This window comes from Clytia hemisphaerica, unplaced genomic scaffold (genome assembly GCF_902728285.1).
Source record: "Clytia hemisphaerica strain Z4C2 unplaced genomic scaffold, Clytia hemisphaerica genome assembly, whole genome shotgun sequence".
In the NCBI taxonomy this organism is placed as follows: domain Eukaryota; kingdom Metazoa; phylum Cnidaria; class Hydrozoa; order Leptothecata; family Clytiidae; genus Clytia; species Clytia hemisphaerica.
This window is the reverse complement of record NW_027103936.1, coordinates 98,649-119,665: the sequence shown is the minus strand read 5'-3', so window position 1 is coordinate 119,665 and position 21,017 is coordinate 98,649. Positions and strand designations below refer to the sequence as shown.

At 34.3% G+C, this 21,017-nt stretch overlaps 2 protein-coding genes across 2 annotated transcripts in view; both read right to left on the bottom strand.

Moving 5' to 3' along the window:
- Positions 1 to 3,509, bottom strand: part of LOC136809833 (endothelin-converting enzyme 2-like) — a 40,916-nt gene extending 37,407 nt beyond the window's left edge. Inside the window, exons 1-2 of the mRNA XM_067066388.1 lie at positions 3,384 to 3,509; positions 1,699 to 1,863 (exon numbers count right to left, since the gene is read on the bottom strand). Of these exons, the coding sequence (XP_066922489.1) occupies positions 1,699 to 1,863; positions 3,384 to 3,480 (262 nt within the window). The 5' untranslated portion in view covers positions 3,481 to 3,509. The remainder of the gene's footprint in view (positions 1 to 1,698; positions 1,864 to 3,383) is intronic.
- Positions 3,510 to 10,841: 7,332 nt separating this feature from the next.
- The window catches only part of LOC136809839 (forkhead box protein N2-like), a 72,151-nt gene continuing 61,975 nt past the window's right edge, over positions 10,842 to 21,017 (bottom strand). The window contains exons 2-6 of the mRNA XM_067066393.1: positions 15,175 to 16,065; positions 14,882 to 15,003; positions 13,049 to 13,179; positions 12,698 to 12,857; positions 10,842 to 12,467 (exon numbers count right to left, since the gene is read on the bottom strand). Coding sequence (XP_066922494.1) covers positions 11,987 to 12,467; positions 12,698 to 12,857; positions 13,049 to 13,179; positions 14,882 to 15,003; positions 15,175 to 16,056 — 1,776 coding nt within the window. The 5' untranslated portion in view covers positions 16,057 to 16,065 and the 3' untranslated portion in view covers positions 10,842 to 11,986. The remainder of the gene's footprint in view (positions 12,468 to 12,697; positions 12,858 to 13,048; positions 13,180 to 14,881; positions 15,004 to 15,174; positions 16,066 to 21,017) is intronic.

Here is a 21,017-nt window from a genome sequence, read left to right as displayed (position 1 = left end):
AAATATTATTGATGCCTTTTATTGGTCCGATTAATCAAAAGAAAGGGGAAAGTAAAAAAATGGATGATTTTACAATTAAAATCGATAAGTATTTTGCTTGAGCTAGCGAGAGGGAGGGGGTATGGGGAGAGTAAAAGATCTTTCTATTGGTTTTCATGTTTTGATTACTATGTTTAATCAAATTTTCCTTAGTGGAAAAAGAAGAAGAAAAGAGACCTTGTTATTATCAAATCAAGATTACGCTGTCCTCTCAATTTCTCTCTTCTAAGTTCCAAGTAAAAGAAAGAAATTGAAATCACATTATTTTCTAAATAATTTATCATTGAAAAATTATTATCAAAATAATCAAAATTTGTTATCTTTAAAATGATAAAGATGATTGTTTTCTGTTTTTTTTCTTTTTCTTGTTTCATATAATTTTAAAATAATGTGACTCTTCGCAAAATTAATTTTCAATTTATACCCCATTTTCTTGAGAGACCTGGTCAGTGGTGGGAAAAAATACAAATGACCTTTTTTTAGGAGAATATATCCGAGCCCTCCCAGAAAGATGGAAAGAGTACCGAGACTAGTAATTATTTTTCTTTGGAAAATAAACCCTTCGGTCTCAAAGAGATCGATTTGTCAAAATTTCTATTTTCTTCCATTCATTGAGCACGGCATTCATCGAGATCTGATAAAAAAAAACACAGAGTTCGAGGCTGGAGTTTTCAACCTTTCCCGATCAAGAAAAAAAAGGATTTGTGCCGCAAAAAATTTTTACTTTTTCTCTATAATAATCTGTAGGTTTCCATTGGCTAAATGCAGTCGAAATTAATTATTGTTAATCATTGTCACCATGCTGTGATAACTTTCTGTTGGTCTAAAATTTTGGAGGTTTGTGACTAACCAACGGGAAGCCGTCATAGGAGCCGCATAAAAGCTTGATTACCTATTATTCATTTCGACCGTAAAATGGTCTATATCAGTCTTTATTTCATAGTTGGGTAAAATAGTACACGAATTTCTAGAAATTTTCCAGCTATAACAAATTTTTCTTTCAACGCTTTATTTAGATGAAAATTGTTAAATATTTCAATTAGACCGTCCACAGACCGCGAAGGTGTAATACTGAAGATATAAATTACAGCTTCTACATCGAGGGAAAAGTTTCGCGAGAGGGGTAGACGATCTTATTGTCTACACAAGATCACTAAAAAAGGGAATAGTTTAGAGGCGAGATGAATTTGAAAATGGTGGTTAGCATGGAGCGGAGTAAACAGTGACGGAGGTGTTAACAGTGCTCCAAACTCTACCACCACTTTTTTCCCGTAAACCGCCCTGACGCCCTGAATCTGCGCATATATATTTTCTCACGTTTACTTACCCTCCTCTAACGGACGATAGCACCGTCTACGAGAGGGGGCACTCGAGTATTTTGAGCTCCTTATGTGTCCTTACAAACGGTACTTTTCAGATCGAGTGCCTCCCCGGATAGTATCCTACCATAATAAAAGCGCTCATTACAGCAATGGCTTTCAAAAATCAAATTTTCTAGTTTTCAACGAAGATTGTGACACACAAACTGTCATCAACTTCGCATTTACGACAGAGCTTATAGCAAAAGTAACTGAACCAAGTCTGACAAGGACCAAGGGAATTTGATAGCAGAGAGCCGAGGTTTATTCAGGAACGAAAGAATTGAACAAATTGACTTACTAGATGCAATATGGACTTTGCCTTTATCATAATATCCCACTTGATTTTTGCTTCCCTGAGTGGACTTTTCATACTTTATGATATAAACAATGGATAAGACCATGAACAGCAGAACAACAAAAACCAATACACCAGCACATAACATAAACTTGTAACCATTTCGCTCTATAACAATGAACAATAAGGATTCCAGTTAAAACATAAACACATAAAATTTTCATTTTGTCCGTCTGATTCGAATATTAGCGAGAAAAGAATTCTGAAAAAATCCACTGACACATGTTCAGTCGAACGGAAATTACTAACGCATTCTGATTGGTCTAATTTAGAATATTTACGAACTAAAAGCCAATCAGCGATAAGAAGATTAATGGATTCGATTGTTTAAGAGGCAATCAAAAATCGACAACATTTTCAAATGATGCACTGTCTAGAGACATTTTTGTGTGATGAAATTATCGATCACACCCTAGGGTAGACTAGTAAACTAGTCGTTGAAAACAGACCCATATACAAAAAATCAAGCTCCAAATAAAAAGAATCGAAAGGGTGAAGTTGCGTCTCTTTTCTGAATTTCAACGACTAGAAGCTACTTCCCTCAAAAAACGTTGTTTAATTTTACAACTTTTTTTAGGATTTTGAGAATCCATCCAACTTTTTTGACTAAATGATATTTCATAGTAACATTGAACATGGGAACATATAAATAAATGAGAATTTCTAAAAACGCAATAAACAGAAAGAAAAATAAATGCGATCCCGCACGGGTCAGACATACAGAAATCTGTATGTCTCTCCTTACGATTTTAGGTGAAGAATAAAAGGTGTCGGAAGTAGCTTCTAGTCGGTTATTTTCCTTTTCTCTCACGCGCGCTGAATATTTAATTAGTGTTTACATTATTTGATTGACAAGGTTATAAGTAATAACCGACTAGTTTACTAGTCTAACCCTAGGGTACTAGGGTTGCGAGCTGACGGGGGGTGCTGTCCGACTTTCGAACTTTGGACCCTTACCGGGACTAAAAAGGAGAAAACAAACGAAAATTTTGGGAATTTCGCGACCCTTAGCGGGACAAATTTGGCCAATTTTGACCAAATTTCGATCTTTCAGAGGGTAAAAAGTTGAAATTTTCCTATTCTTCCGACCCTTAGTGGGACTGAAATTTGATTTTCTGATTTTTTCGACCCTTAGCGGGACTTTGGAAGTCCAAAAAAGGTACCCTTAAGGGCGGCACATACCGTACCCTTCATTTGCCTAAGTACCACCCCCCCCCCCCCCCCACCGGAGGGATTATCAGATGATTGTTGATATTTGCGTTAGATACCTTTTATTTTCCAGAGAGACGTCTCTAAATCTTTTGAACCAATCTTTTTCCAAAGCTGAGATATTTCACCTTGAAATCTCTAAAAGTGAGTCTTTACACAGTCTTTACGTTGAATTTCTACTGTTTTCAAGTAAAAATTTGAAAATTCAAAGTCAAATATCTCAGCTTCGGAAAATTATTGGGTCAAAAACTTTGGAGGTGTTTCTTAGGACCATAAAAGGTATCTCTAAATATAAAAAATCATCTGATAATCCCTTTAAAAGGCCTTTAAAAATCGAATAATGCGTACGCTGTACATCATAGCATATAACCCCACCCAGTCACACACAAACCCTGTTATCCAGTGCCCCAGTTACTTACCAGAGAAAGATCTTTTTAAAGGGTATTCAACTTCTGGGACCTTTCTCTTTTCATTCTCGTCATTTTCATCCATACGAAAAGATGGGTTCGAAGACATGATTTAATTGAACCTCTACGGAAGAAGGTTATTCTAGAAAAAAAAGTGAAAACGTAAATTTACAATAAATACTCAAGAGCTGTCAAAATTCACCAATTTAAATGGAGTGTAAAAATTTCCCTCCTCACGGTACGATGTTATGCTGGTACGATACGCTGTTAAAACCAGGAATACAGAATTTTTAGAGATTAAAAAGTTAAGTCAGTTCGAGGCTAAAAAAACAAAACTGGGCGAAACAAGAGATTTCCAATCCTGGAAATATCTTGAAAATATGATATTCGCATACACATTTGTAAATATGAAAATATGACTTTTTATAAATTTAAGAAATATAATATTTCTTTATATTTCCAGGATTGGAAATCTTTTATTTTGCCCAGTGCAAATAAAAGTATCAACGTGAATGAAAAGATTCCGACAGCCACGCGTAAAAAGACAAGTCAAACATCACGTCTCCATCTCTGTAAATGAAATACTTGTGGTAGAAAAAACGCAAAGAAAAGTATAACTTTTGACCCAAAATGATTAAATAACACGGTAGCTCGCAAAGCTCATTGCAACCAAATGAATTTAGTTTTTTTCATAAAAATGACAGTCTCAATGGTCGCTATTTGCATAAGTTGGTCAAAAATAAAACTAACTATTCGTATGAATGTCTATAAAACGTTTTCTCAAATTGAAATCAAATATAGGTATCTTTTCATGTCTTGAAAAGCAATAAACATTTCAATTTTCAAAAGCACTTCAATTTTGCGGCGACTGGTTCACATACTGTTTACAGTATAAATAAAACAGAAATTCTTTTATCAAGGCTTTGATTGATCGATTTTTTCGAGGCATATTTTGTTATTGTCACCCCTTTATTTTTGCTGAGGGAAGGAATCTAGGGTTTTCAAAATTTTCCTAAATATAGGGCTGAGAAAATTTTGATTTTCTTGAGTGACCTGAAACAAGTAATTTATTCTCTCTTGGGGGTGTAGAGATATTTTAGGGTTGATACTGCCAAGTTCATCAATTGCAGGGCTTGTTGTAGGATATGCATTGCACGAAAAAAAACCCGCTAAATTTTGAATACTCATTAGATGATCAGCTACTCAAATTTTGACCAAATGGTTCAAAGATCAGCATTTCCTGGAAATTCCTGGTAATTTTGCCTGAGAGACTAAAACCCGCGAAGACACTCCAAACACTGTTTGGACATTCTTCACGCAGGTCAAAAATAGTTTTATCACTGCCTTATTTTGGGCGGTGTAATCAGACTATGAATACATTTTTGGGTAAAAATTGTTGTTTTTAGAGCAAGTCGCATCTGCGTATAAGAACCAGATAACCAGATATCGAAACATTGTGAGCTTCAAATTGTTCTTATTCTGCTCCTATGAAATGGGTGAAATCGAGGTACCTTATAGCCTTTAAATTATACTCTTTTTTTTTGACGTTTTCGAGCATTTTTACAGTCGAAGGTCGAAATTTTCAAGGGAAATCCACCAATTTTATCAACAATATCCCTTTTCTCATCTTGTTAATCATTGTAATGTTATATTTGTGTTTATTTAGTAATCAAAATGAAAAGTGGTGTACGTCCAGAAAATAATAACGCAATATATTCGAGAGCATTCGCGAAATTCCGCGTGTTTTGATGAATACAATTTAACAAATCAATTTGTCTGAATTAAATTGAGATTTCAAACCGCTAAAAGGCAGCATTATGTGAGGTTATAAATTCGAAAACCATTGAAATTTAGAGCAATTCTTTGTACTTTTAATGATTATTCGCCATCTTTTTGGTTAGAGACTTTTTCCTATATGTTCCTTGACTTTTGTGCCAAATTTCATCTTTGCACCATTTTTGTCTCAATTTTTATAGTTTTGGACCTAATTATTTTTAACGGATTAAATCTCAGACCCATGAAAGTTAAAACATCGTATGCGGCGGGGTCCAGCCCTCTCAAGAAAAATGAGAACCAACGAAACGAGAAAACGAGAAAACTGTACAAGCTAAATCCAACATTTCAATGTTAAAATGGCTTGTTAAAAATGATGGATCATCATGTTTTAGGATTTTTATCTCTGAACGCAGATTTGAAAAATTCGAAAATACTCAGAAAACAGTCTTTTTTCTCGAAGCTTTTGCGGTAGAAAAAAACACATCTTGACCAAAACAAAGCTAGTGAATGATGATAAAAAACGAAAAAAAGAAATCCTACTTCATGGTACTCAAAACAAATTATTTGATTTTTGAAAAAGTACTTGCTTGATAAAAAGGCGCATAAAATAAATACAGGAAAATAAATAAGAGATAATGAAACGGACTCTTACAGTAATAACAATATTCGAAGCTCCCAAAATTTCTTATTTAAAAGCCAACCAGAGTCTAGTCAACCAAATACGAAATTTCACATAACGATGATAAGGAAGAAATTCCACGAAAACAGTCCTCTCTATTTATATAACTTTGTATAATGTACCATCGTCGGGATTTTTTCCGGTGTTAAAAAGTATTACAAATACATAATTACAAGGGAGAAAAGATTACTGTATTTAGTATTTTAAAACTCTTTACTTTACTTAATTCTTTCCAGGAAAAAATGCATATTCTGTAGATCTTTAAATTCTTTTTTTTTACTGCTGTAAAAACCAGCAAAACCGTATCATCTTTACATGTAAGTAACAACGCTAAAGCAACACAAGCATAATTTACAAGAGAGCCTTCTTCTAAAACTGAACATAAAGCACTTCATATAGATCAGAAGGTCTCGACAAAGATTTTTCACAAGTTAATTTAGATCGACCTTCTTATTTTTCGATTTTCTTATTTATCCCAAGTGTCGATCTGATCGGCCATGTAGTGAAAGTGTCCCTTGATGAAGAAATCGTTGAATATGATACAGAGTGCACAATACCTTTTACATAAAACATTTTAAAAATAATTCAAGAACAACAAGCTACATGCTGAATGGACCTACCTGATGATGAAAGTTAGATAGCAATGCAAGGAGAAAAATGAAAAAAAATCAGTCAGAAAACATAGCGTTTAGCGAAAATGCATAACGCAAGAAATTCATCATTGATTGATGGAAGGGTTGTAGGGAAAAAATAAATAGAAAGTTCTGGACGCAAAAATCAGTTTTATTGACAATCGAATCATGCTTGATGGTGAGCATTGTTATCAGTAATGTTTTTGTGTGAAAAACATAGAAATATAAGGAAAAAATCCGATGAAAATCTGCAAAAACGGCGATTTCCGGAATTTTCAACCGGAAAAAATTTTTTCTCAAAAATCGGACTCGGCTATGTTTTGAGCATTGCGAATACGCATCTTTCTGCAAAAAATCAGAAAAAACTAATGATGAAATCTTGAGAAAATGCCAAAAAACCGGTTTTTCCGGCATATTTCCGGCATTCACGGCCGGAAATGATTTTTTTTCAAAAATCGGGCTCCGTCACATTTTGGCCATTGCCATTTTGCATCTTTGTGCAAAAAATCAGAAAAAACTAATGAGCCAATCTCGAGAAAAGCTGGTAACAGACGAACGGACGGACGGACGGACGAACAGACAGAGGTTAATTCATAGGACCTCCACCGGGGCACCCGGAGGTAGGTCCAAAAAAGTCACAAACATTCAAGTATTAATAGTTTTGATAAAAAATATTCTTAGCCAAGCTTTTTTAAAAGGGTAAAGTTCATAAAATTGTATCATAAACCGGGTAGGTATTATTCGAAAGGGTCCCACTTCCAAAATTTCTAATGCTAATTGTCACGAATATAATGAATTAAAGAATCTTATGCAATGAAAGAGTTTAAAAGACATGATGAGACTACATAGACGTAGTTAAGTTGGAAACTAGTTGATTTTTTATTTGGTAGTCGTCAAGAAATGGAATGAGCGAAGTCGGTCTATGGGCAATATCCTGTATATTAGTGTAAAATGATGCTAAAGGTTTCTGGTAGAATTGTTGTGTCATTCTAGGAAGTTCAATTGATGAATCAACGATGAGGAAGCCGTTAAGGCTTGAGGACACGAAAAGTTTTTTTCGTGTTGGTGCAATGCAACATGCTCCATCAAGAAAAAAATGTGTGCCCCATGGTTACTTTTTTTGTTTCATGGAACAAAAAGTGAGGGAAATACCCAAAAGACATGCTGATTTTTGACAAAAGTGATTTCACTTTTATTTGTAGAAAGAAAAGTTGGGTGGAGACACTCATGGCTGGAACCCCCCCCCTGGCATGAGGGGGGGGCTAAAAGGTCGAACAGCAATTGGTACCTGATTTTAGCCTGTGGCTAAGGGGACTAACCATGTTAGGGGTCACCTAAATTTTTTCAGATGGACCTTGGGGCTAGATTCTATGTTTGGTGATTTGTACTAGTAATAACATGGTTTAAAGGGTGATTTGGGATTAATAACCCCGAGGTTCACTGAAAACATTTCAAAATAGCCCGAACGTAGTGAGGGCTATTTTGAAGTGTTTTCAATGAAATGCGGGGTTATTAATCCAAAACCACCCGAGAATACCATGTTATTCCGCGTTAATTATATGGTCAAAAAAAAGAATTGAAGAACACTCAATCGCTATTCTTTTCGAAACTTATAAAAACATTCGAAACTATAAAAAAACATTCGACTGACACTCTTATTTTGATTGACTTAAAAATTTTGTACGATATTTTGTTAACTAATAGAAATTTTTGTTTACATCAGGGCGATTACAAAAAAGCGGGGCTATTACGGATTTATCGCCCCGCTCGTCCTTTACAAATCTAAGCTGAATGTAATCAACCATATAATTATTTTCTGAACTTGTTTTTCTTTCATCATAAACTTCACTACGGAATGTCTTCTGTCTAAAAAAGTGTGTTTCTGAGAAAACTGTGTGTGCGCTGAGCTATTTCTAAAAATTTGTGCAATAGCACGGCTTAGGGGTCACCTAAAATATTTGGCAACCAGGGGTTACCTAAATCTTAGGGGTCACCTGCATTCTTAGGGGGCACCTAAAACCTGCTGCCAAGCCATGGACACGAGAAAGCGTTTCAGGTTCGTGGGATGAAACATGTTGTATTGCACCAACACGAAAAAAACTTCTCGTGTCCCCAAGCCATTAGAATTTCATCAATTTTTTATCTTGATCATTACACTAATTTCTTTGTCGCTGGCATATCCATGCAACACTTATTTTGTGTGATAGTTTTAAGGTACAAGATGTAGATTGCAAAACCTTTCATGGAAGACCAATTCAGTATTACATGTTCTTTTTTATAAGCAAGTGCATGCCCCTTGGTCAGGCTCGTGTATGCTTTTTAAGTTCTCAAAGCATCCAGACATAGCTTATCCTTATTATATGCTTATGAATCATCTTATGATTCATCTAGAGCCAAGTTTTAAGTGAAATTTCAGAAATTTTGTAAAAATTTGTTCAGATTATGGGAGCAGTGGAATGTAGGAAACCGTGGAAAGTCTTTTTTTTTACTTAACCTCTACCAAACCTTTTTAAACCTGGAAAAATTTCAGGCTGACATATATTATGCTTGTTATGTTATGTTTAGGAATTCTGCAAATCTGAGCCTTCATATGATTATAAACGCTATGCTTATAAAAACATGTATGTGTCATGGAATAAAGATTTTTCTTTTTTATGTAGTCCAGACCCCGGTCAACTTTTTGAAAGACCGAATAGCACGATTGAGTGGTCTGGTAGTAGATGGCAGTTCTCAATAAAACTACCTTGCAACCTATTAAATCATACTTTCCACCCCACCCTAGCTAGATAGTGGAGTAAACGGTTTTCCATAAAAGTCGAAAAGGGTGGGTTTACAGGGATTTCTTGGCTTATGGCGAGGTTGGTGGCAAAGGGGGGGGGGGCTTTTTTCGAGGGTGGGGTTGAAGACTTTTTCCTTCAATTTTTATATTGTGTTTTGTTTTGTTTTTAATGATTTTAATCATCATTAAATCATCTTTTCAAAGTTTTCATCTCTTGAAATAATTCTGCAAGATAATGAAAAATTCAAACATTTTTGTTATTTTAGTATAAATATAAAAACTGGACATACTCTGGCCTATCTGAGAACAAGTTCAAAGAGTCTGGAAACACGTGGAAATTTTTTTGTTTCTTTGAAGGGTGGGGATGGATATTTTGGTGGTCAAGTGCGGGGTTGCTCTTAAAGGGCAGGGTTCAGAGAGTTTCTAGAAAAAGGGCGGGTTTGGTGGCAAAGGGTGGAGGGCTGTTTTCGAGGGTGGGGTATCAACTCCGTAGGAAAGTATGTAAATGAAATGCGAGAATTCAGAGGAAATAACATCTAACATACCTTAGCATTGAGCTCTCTTAGGCCAAGATCTTTCATTCCAATTATTTTGTTCCTTTTGAGGGCATCTTGTCTTAAACCACCAATTTTGGAAATCTGATCTTACTTAATCTTCGCCAAATTAGATGAACATATGGATGAAGACCAAACAATGGCATACGTACATCACCTTTTAGAAAATGAAAATAATTGATTATTCAAAGTGAAAAATATCGAGGACTATCAAATAATACCTTCCTAGAGATGAAGAGTTCTTTTCCATAACAGCTACGTCAAAATTTCTTTTATAGTAATTGCATTTACTTCTAAGACTAGTTCTTCGTTAGTCAATTCTTGTTAGTTCACTTTGACGAAGTGTGGTAAGGGTCAGCATCAAAAATACTTACCTATTTTGAAATGTTGATCCTTTCGATCCACCTCGAGCATCAGTGTATCATGCAGGAAACAATTTGAAATAATATTGGGAGCCATGATGAAGATATTTTGGCTTGAAGCTTGTTATGGAGAGTTATTGGTATTAGTTTTATTAGTTGTTATTAGTTGTTATTTGGAAATCTGAAATTACATAGAAGAAAAGGATAACAGTTCAGGATATGCACCACTGGAGAGTCTTCTGACTTTCAAAATTTTCCATCCAATACGCCACTTAAACTTAAACAATCTGAAACAATAGAAAAAGTGACGTAACAAAAACAGAAAAGTTGCCTAATTTTGTGAAGTCATTGCAGTGGTGCATATCATGAATAATCAGCAATAATGTGAGGAATATTAATCTTGAATCAAATAATATTTATCCAGAATAAAAGTTGAAAATTGAAAAAAATCTTGTTTCAAAAAACCAACATGATAGTGTTGTTTGAAAGTCTCCCATTAAATTTCAGCTATTAGCCAAGTTCCTCAAAAGGGTCACTTTAGCAATTACTACGTCATATTGCACTGCCCCTCCCTCCCTTGCAATAAAACTTATGAAATCTATAAACTAATTAAAACAAATCAGTTTATAGAAAACAAACAAAAAGACAATTATAGATCAGAATGATATTAATTACTTAATAATAAATATTGATAGTCAAAATATTATAGTTGTTGTTTTTTTCTTTTAGGATGTACAGTAAATGATACAAATCATCAAAAATGCAATATATAATAATTACTATCTTTTCAAGAACGAGAAAACAAAACTCTTTTGGATTTTTTTTTGGCATAGGACCTCAAAGAATATTTAGATGCCATAGTAGCTTCATACAACTTTTTGAAAATCCTAAACACAACAACGCTCTTCCTGATAAAGAAGTTATTATGAAGAAATAACAACTCGAGCTGTAACAAAGCAATTCAAGAACAAAAATAGCTAGCGGCCAAAAAAGACCTCTAGCTTGTCTGTAACTCAAAAAAGTTGAAATAAACTGTTTGATAGTAAAATTGAGTAACAAATACTTTGTCGATAAAATTCAAATTAAAAAGGAAAATTTGTACAAAAACAATAAAATAATTTCGAAATACAGAAGTGTTCTGAAGAGTTATGGCGAAAGGCTGATATACAAAGAAATCATGGTATTAAATATGAATCTATAAAGAGGGACGGTCAGTTGCCTTTGACTGTTCTTTTAAATGCTTTTAACGCTTTAGATTAAAATAAACATTTTTCACAAGCATTTAGCGGGGCCTTATTGAACACATGATAAAACAATAATAAAGCAATGATGGTGATAATTAAAATTTGTAAAAAGGAAATGCACTTAGTGATCGTAAATATCTTTCTATAAAAATTCAAAATCTATGAAAAAAAAAGTAAATTTTGTTGTTGTAATTATTATTCAAATAATATAGGTAATAATGTACTTTCGTTTTCTGTCATAACAAAAATTAATTCAAAAAATATTCCCTTCCTTTAGCCTCTACCGAAAATGAGAAACTGTATACCAAAAATATAATGTACGCCAACTGAAAAAAATTTTGAGTTGAGAAAATGCCACTTAGAAAACGACTTCCCCAGCCAAAATTCTTTCAATTTCAAATGCATTTTTCAGCTTAATCATTTTTTAAAACTAAGCCAGCAATCTGAAAAAAGATTTCTTTTTAGTGCAAGTGCTATATAAAAATATCCTTTTGGTGATATCATTTTAAAACTGAACTCCTTGTTCATGGCATGCTTTAATGAATGGTATGTAGGAAAGAAAAAAAAAGGAGAAAGTATGAAGTGAAAATCATTTGACAGGTGAGATCACTTTCTGTGTAATGTCTTTTTCAGGGCTTGATGTACCAGAATCTTTTGACATATTTTCCAATTCTTTGCTAGCTGCGTCTGCCAAACTAAGCAAAGCTGCTACACCTTTTGATTCACGTTTTGATTGCGGACGACACAAACTTTGCAAGGATTTTGAATAAGAGTGATCGAGAGAACTTGCTGATTTCAAAGTTCCCTCTTCAGAGTATCCAGAATCGAATAAGCCATCATCATCTTTTTCCTTTTCCACAAGTCGGCGCATATTTTCTTTCATTTCTTCATCTTCATCATCGGAAGAATCTTCATCTTCAGAATTGAAAAACTCGTAATCTGCATCTGAGCTTGTATTTAATCGCTGACCCATACGTTTATTATGATAACTAGATGGTGCTTTTCCACGTACTTGGTCAAGAAAATTGTCTATAGTATACTTGGAATTCGAGTTGGAAAAGAACTTATCCCTGGAAAAAAGAGAAATTTTATTACATTTTTATTAACCAAATGAACTTTTATTAACTATAGATTGACCTTATTTCAACTGTTGCCAAACTTTATCCAATTTTAAAACCCCACTTTGATTGACATTTACTTTTTCCTCTGTTCTCCAAAAGGTTCTGAATCATATTTCATAGCTGAACATCTAAAATGTATGTGGTGGAGGAAATCAAATCAATGAAAAGACATCTCTTACCTTTTACAATCTTCATTGTCATCATCAGAGTCAAACTCGTTCCATGGTTCAAAATATGTCCTCCAAAGTTTCAGAAGGTCAAATGAAGTCTTGTGATGAGGGCGAGCAGAAGAATGTAGATTGTTTATTCCTGGTTTGAGCACTGTTTTATATTCATAACCTAAAATAATTAATAAGGTAAATTATAACAACATTATAATCTAGGAAAACTAGATCTGTCATGTAGACCAAATTAACCAAAATGTATTGCAATAAGGAATCACATAGATATACAGTACATAGGTTAGAAAGAGTGAGAATCTCAAGTTTGAGGAAAGTATCTGAATGGTGTTGGAATAATGAATGTCTTACCAACTGGAATGATAGAGGAGGAACTCAGAGAGCACATAGCAGCAGCAACATCGAATTCTGCATCATCGTGATTTGGTAGAAATCTACCTGTTGAATCTCTCTTGCACACATGCCCTCCTTTTGTGTAATATCTAAATATAACAAGTGATACTTTTATGGACCTACCTGGTTATGCATTTAACACATATATAATTGATATCTACGTGAAGCATGGCATGGACCAGGGGTTTAGGTACCCCCTAAGAAAATAGGTACCCCCTGAATTTTAGGTACCCCCAAACGACAGACGTTAGTAGGTATCCCCTGTGATTGGTACCCCCTGTGACTTGAGTATATGTCAAGAAATGAAAAAATTGTATATTTTTGCAATTAAAAAGAATAATGATAGTTAGATAAAAGCAAGATAAAATATAGTTCCCAAGCCCCCAGACCTTTTCGCATAAAAGTTAGATACCCCCAGAGATCATAGGTACCCCCTGAAATTAAAAAAAAATCCAGCCCCCAGCCTTTTTCAGGAAGATTTTGGTTGTAGCCCCCCCCCCCTGCGGGCTGGGGGGGGGTTCATGCCATGTGACGTGACCATTAAACAATCATTCAGAACACAAATAGTTACGATCTATTTAAATCAGTCGTTTGTTTCTTATAAAAAAACGTTTAGAAACCAAAATTTCATGCTCTTGAAATATTCTTTCATATTCAAGACTTCGTGTGCAAAAAAAACATCTATCTCATCAAAAAATTCAGTAATTTGGCTAAGAACATTGATATATGCTTATTAATAGTGGTTCTTATAGATAAAGATGCGTTTTTTGAGCCGAAAAATTCTTTTTTTACAAAAATCTGCTTGAGCCATCTTTTACCTACTTTCATGCAAAAAATCAGAAAAAAACAATGATCCAATGATTTCACGAAGTCCAAAAACCCGTTTTTTTAGCCGTTTTTTGGCCCAAATTTGCCTAATAACATTTTGATTTGAAAATCGGACTCCATCACATTCGAAGGTTTATAGTTATGCATCTTCGTGCAAAATATCATAAATAATGAAAAATCCAATCTCGAGAAAAGCTAATACATAAGTAATTGATAATGTGCTTATAAAAAATATCGAATTTGGCCAGTTTTTCTATAGGAACACGCCAAGCAACTAAAATTTCCTGTCTTAAACACACATATTCTTCAAAAGTAAGCCTTCATGAGCAAAAAAAACATCTATCTCATATAAAAATTGAGTAATTTGACTAAGAACATTGATGTATGCTTATTAATAGTAATTCTTATAGATAAACATGCGTTTTTTGAGCCAACAAATTTTTTTTGCAAAATTCTGTTTGAGCCATCTTTTACCTATGATGGTACCCTACTTTCATGCAAAAAATCAAAAAAAATTAATGATCCAATTTTTCACAAAGTCCAAAAAACCTGTTTTTTAGCTGTTTTTTGGCCCAAATTTGCCCAAAAATTTTATTTTTCGAAAATCGGGCTCCGTCACATTTTAGCCACCACCATTTTGCACCTTTGTACCAAAAATCAAACGATTCCTATGATTCAATCCTGAGAAAAGTTGGTAACAGACGAACGGACGGACGAACAGACGAACGGACGAACAAACACAGGTTAAAATTTATAGGACCTCCACCGGGGTAGGTCCAAAAAATATTGTTTTTAAACTATCAGTATGCGTGATGGTTTTTATAAATATTGAGAACAAATAAAATCAGAGGTCATAGTTCTTCTTCTATTATCTGGGTAATGAATTGTAACAGTGAGCCTTACGAGGGAGGCTGAAAAAAATTGGTAACAGCACAAAAATACATATAATATCATTATTTCAACCTGTGTGTAAATGGAAGTCTGGAATATGGATAAGAGTGATATGTTGCTGTTTTTCTAAGTTGTTGAACGAGGCCAGCTCGAGCTTCATGGTCAATTGTCCAAAGTGAACCTTTCCCAATACACTGAAATATAGTTTTCATCATGAGTTATTTATTTTAGATAATTAAATTTAAAAATATATAAAATCTTTGAAACAATTGCAATTCAATGAGTACAGACTTTGGGAGAAAACCCATTTGCCTTTGAAAGAAAACTAAGCTGAGTACTATCTAAAGATAGTGTAGAAAACATACCTTTTCTTTATCGACTTTCTTGAATGACTTGTTCAATGACAGGTTATGACGCACAGAGTTCTTCCATCCAATTGGTGCTTTTTGAAAATAAGGAAAATTGTCTTGAATCCATTGGTAAATTTCCTTTACAGGTAGGCGTTTATCTTTTGCATTTTCAATAGCCATGAAAATAAGGGTAGAAAAGGAGTAAGCTGGTTTCCTCAATGATTTATCCACCTCATTGATAGAGTTCAGCGGATCATTAACCAGTAAAGACAAATCAGAAGCATCAACCGTTTCAACACTGTTTTCCTCTTCGCTGCTATTTTCACCTTTCTCATCTTTCTTTGGAGTGAAACCGTTTAATAAATTTCCTTCCTGTAACCAGTTCAAGCAAGTCAAATCACTATCTATGTCTTCATGTTTTTTTGGACGTAAATCAGCAAAACAACTCTGGCTCAAATTATTTTGAACTCGTTTTATAGCAGATTGAAGTTCACTACTATTTCCAGCTGATTGACTCAATAAGCGGTTAGGTGAATTTGGTAAAGATTGAGAAGACACTATAGGAGCACACAAATTTGGTGTTAAAGAAGTTCTTTTTGCTTGAGGTTCCTCACTTGTACTCAAATTATTCTCAATGGGTCTCTTTGGTGGTGAAACCAAATTTCTGATTGCCAATACATTGTTCTCAATAATTTTCTTACATATAGGTGCATTTACATTTAGAAGTTGTGTTTGTATCAAATTAGAAGGTCTCACTGCTACCAAAAGTTCATTTTCACAAAGAGAAGGTGAAACATTTTCATTATTACCAATCTTGTCACCAAAATCTCTATCAGGATTGAGATCCTGAGCTTTCAGTTGCAATGGCTCTGTTAACCTATCTATTTCAACTGTCATTTTTCTATCCTAAAAGTAAAATATATAACATTTATTATGTCAATGTTAATGTTCTTAACATTGAATACAGTAGATAAAAATGATTTGACATCAATGGTCAATTTTAGTTGATGTACTTTGCAAAAAATATTATTGGTAAGGAGTTGGTATGCAAGTTTTTTTTTTCAAATTTCCAAATTGTGACAATCCTTCATGAATATTTATCCCATGCATCAGAACACTTGTGGTGCACAAAGTCCAAAATGTAAGTCCAAGTTTTTTTAAACTCAATCCAAAATAGAAAAGATTTCTTCTAACAACTTTACTAACAGTTTTTTCAGAGTCTGAAAATAAAATATACCAACAGATTTAGTGAAAACTAGATAAAGAAAATGGGGTTGTTTGTTAAGTTTTTTTGACCACCTGGTGCTGAGAAATGGCATTTTTAAGGCGGAAAATTGTTGTTTTGGGCGTTTTCCGATGACATCTTTCCTTCAAATCGGAGGTAAGAAAATTTTTCAAAGCTCAAATATTAAATATCTCGGTGTTTTGATTGACTCATATCTCAACTGGAAAGCCCATATCACTTCATTATCAGCTAAACTTGCCAGAGCTAATGGTATCATATCTAAGCTCAGGCACTACGTTTCAATAAAAACCTTAGTAACATCTACCATGCTCTATTTCATTCTCATCTTCAATACAGCTGTCAACTATAGTTGACCCCATAGATGGGGTCTTACAGATAACACCACATCCAAGCCCATTTTTATTCTTCAAAAGAAAGCCCTATGTCTCATGACTTTCAACAACTTTCAATGCCCTTTTTCTCCACTTTTTTCTGATCTTAAAATTCTCAAAGTCTTTGACCTAGTCAAATGCCTTAACATTTCTTTTGTTCACCAATTTCTGAATAACAGCTTGACCATCTAAATTCTTTTAACTTTGTCCAGCTTGATGCTGATGGTGAAGAGAGAGGAGCAAGATTGAAGCTTCTTTTTGTTCCATCCTACAATACCATTACCATAAATCCCTTTCTAAAATCTGCATAACACAATGGAATAGTATTCAGCGATCTTATCCAGATATTACTCTGAGCTCACCTGATTTTAGCCTTGTCAAATCTCTTGCCTTTACTCACTGTCTTGGGGAATACTGAGCACACCCCTCTACACACAGCGTACTTTTCCTTTTTATCTTTATCTTTATCTATCTTTATCTAAACAAAATTTATAAAATTAACATACTTAATAAATTAACATACTTAACTTTTACAAAATTTTACAAATGTTATTGGCACTTAGGTGGCCGCATCTTTATGATTAGTCTAGGCTATAGGCCGTCTCCTTCCTTTCTATTTTGTGGATACCGTCTCGTGTATTATTAGTGTTCAAATGGCAGGCTGCATCATTTAAGGCGCGCGACACACCTCCGCACACATCTAAAATCCCTAAGGAGTGCGATCAATCACACCCCATAAATTTAGATTCCACTACTAAAAGTTGAACATAGCACTCACACATCTAAATAACAAAAATTAAGGTTTTAGGAGTGTGATTGACCACACGCCAAGAGTTTTCAAATGATAAAGCCTGAAATGGTAAATAAATAGTTACTTACTTACTTACTTACATCAGCATTTTCCTAGAGGGGGATTTTCAGAAAAAATCATTCTCTTGGCTGGATAGCCCTGAATTAGTAGTAACTAAAAATGGTATAGTTTGTCAGCTTTCAATGTTTATACCTCGAGATATTTTGGTTTAAATATAAAAAAATTATTGATATTTTTTGCTGAGTCAGTTTTTCAGCATATTTACCCACCTTAAAAATGAAATATCTGAAGATCGAAACATTGAAAATTAACAAACCATACCATTTTCCCTGAAGTAATTTGTTATTCAATAGGCTGTCGCGTTGTCCAAAACAACTATTGGGCGAGATAAACTCGATTTCAGATTATTTCGACGCGCTGCTACAGGAAACATATTTGATAAAATCGAAGGTATTAAATATGATTGAAGGTAATCGATAATATTCGAAATGATTGAACAAATCGAAAACTAGTTGAAGAAAATGCCATAATCTGGAGTTGGGTGAGTATTCTATCACCGATAAAATTAATAGGTGCCATAAGTTGGTTTAATATCGACATCCCTCATCTAATTGCGACACCCTTCTTTAAAGAGAGGAATAATATATGAAAGCTTGAATCACTGATTGAAAAAGGATTATTCCTCTATGACCACTAAGCCAAGAAAAAGAGTTTCAACCTTTCTATAAATTTCAGCTGATAAAATGGTGTCAAAATTAGAGGAGGGATGTCAACATTAGACCAAGTTACGGTGGTCACTGACCACCTTCGATTATTATTGATCATTATCTATTACTTCGATCACAATCGCACGTTCAATTGGTACCGTAAGTTGGTCTAATCTCGACATCCGTCTTCTAATTTCGACACCCTTCTTTAGAGATAGGAATAATATGAAAGTTGGAATCGGTGATTGAAAAAGAATTTTTCCTCTCTTACCACTAAGCAAAGAAAAATAGTTTCAGCCTTTCTATTATTTTCAGCTCTAGAAAAGGAAGTCAAATTTAGATGAGGGATGTCGACATTAGACCAAGTTACGGTACCGTCTGGTTAATACTGTAAGTTGGTCTAATGTTGACATCTGTCTTCTAATTTTGACACCCTTCCTTAGAGATAGGAATAATAGGAAGGTTGGGATCACTGATAGACAAAAGATTTCTTCCTCTCTTAACGTTAAAAGCAATTGGAACTAATTTTCGCGGGTTTTAATTTTAGCGTTTTTCGCGGTTTTTTGTCAAAATTTTGAGAGTCGAAGACCGCGAAAATTAATTCCCGTGAAATACAATTTTTCCCAATTTTATCAAAAAAATTGAAAAATCCCAAGGTAAAATGAAAGATTTGTCCAAAAAAAAAAAAATTAAAAACATTAAAACCCGCGAAAATTCCCAGTCGGGTGTTTAAGATAAAAACTGCAATTATTGCTCTTTTCGGAAATTATTGCCGAAAACGGCAATTTTTTTAACGATGAAATGCTGAATCAGTAGAAAAATAAAAAAAGTAAATAAATGAAAATTGCCGTTTGCGGCAATTATTGCCGTTTTTGCAAATAAAAGTTGACTTTATTATTGAACACGTGGTATTTGACACCCTCGCGATAAGAAGGCCCACTGTGCCTCGTTTAGTTTTGTTTTCAACTGGTTTTTGTTGGAAATGCAGGTAGCAAAATCGAGTCATATGTAAACAAATTTACAACGGGGGTTTTGTTATCTCTTTCTGGCTGTGTTTCGGCATCGATGCAGGATCTTTTAACATATTATTTTAGAACTTTTCATGTTATTGAGCCACGAAAAATTGAAAAAATCACTTTTAAAAATCCGAAAAACCTTTTTCTCGATGGAATTTTACTATTTTCAAACACCTTTGACATCTTTGCCCTTATAAGGACAACACATTTTGCTGATTCAGCATTTCATCGTTAAAAAAATTGCCGTTTTCGGCAATAATTTCCGTAAAGAGCAATAATTGCAGTTTTCATCTTAAACACCCGACTGATTCCAGAATGGAAAAAACAGTGATTAAAACCCGCGAAATGCAATTTTTCAGATATTTTTTTTCGACCGCCCAGTATGGATTCCACAAAATCTTGCGCCAAAGATATTTTTTCGTACAGCAAGCCTCACGCCAAGCAAAATTTCTTTTGTACCAACATTCAATTTTTCAATAAGGGTGCAAGATGGGAAAAGAGGCGCATGCGCCAACATAATTAATAAATTGACGCGAGCGTAAGCGAGCAAAAGCAAATTTAGCCAAATGAAAGCTAAAAATCAATGGATTATGGAGTCATTTACGCCGAGCTGGAATTATTACTTTACGCCAACTGAAAATCAAACAATCTTTCTAGGTACCCTTACGCCAATGCGCCAAAAACGTTTCAGTTGTACGCCGAAGATCTTCGGCGTTAGTTATACTGGCCGACCGCGAAAATTAGTTCCCGCGAAAATTAGTTCCAATAATATCAGACGGAGGATCGAGACAAAAATACTATTAGATGCTAGAAATTTCAAGATCATTAATTATATTAAGCCCATTGGGATAACAAAATAAGATTGACAAGTAACCAGAAAGCATCATTAAATGAGCAGTTCATGTGGACGTGGTGAAAAGAAAAAACAAAAATATGGCACTGAATTTGACAAGAAACCTGCAACAACATACTGAAAAATCGTGCAATAGGAACACTAATACTTTTCACTTGGTACTCCAATCAGAGAAACTGTTTAAATACATTGGGTTGAAGAAGAATTTCGACTTACTACCATGGATGAAGAACGAATGGTGCTTTCGCTTCCATCTTTTTACGATCAAAAAGCATGCCATGACAAAATGAAAATAAGAATGTTATTTTATATTCCAGTGAAGCTATGCATTAGTAACGCTATGAACGTGACTTAGTTTACAAAATCGGGGTGAAACTCTTTTGTCTTGAACACGTGATTAGTTATCACGTGGTGTATGGATGGAACACTGAAATACGTAATCAAAATGGTAGAGTAACAATGTGCGATCAGCCTTGTGCTACTATGGTTACGAGTAGCCAATCAAATGACGAAGAGCAATTTTCCGATTGTTGTTTATATGGCGCTTGAAGTATGACGCGTCACTTGAACAACGCCGCTAATTTTTACGATGACGTAAAACCTCCCATCGGGGCGAATGTGATGGGCGAAAAGCGGGTGGAGGGACAAAATCATGGCATGATGCAAAATTAATGACACAGATGCTACCTGAGATAAAGGAAAAAACCTTTAATTTTATTTCTCAATTTATGATATGCGAAATACTTCGAAATACAGACCTTACTAGTTTTGATCGAATTATTCAAGCGAATCGCAAACTTTTCGTGTTTCAAAAACATTTTTCTGTTTGTTTTCAAGTGACACAAACCAAAACA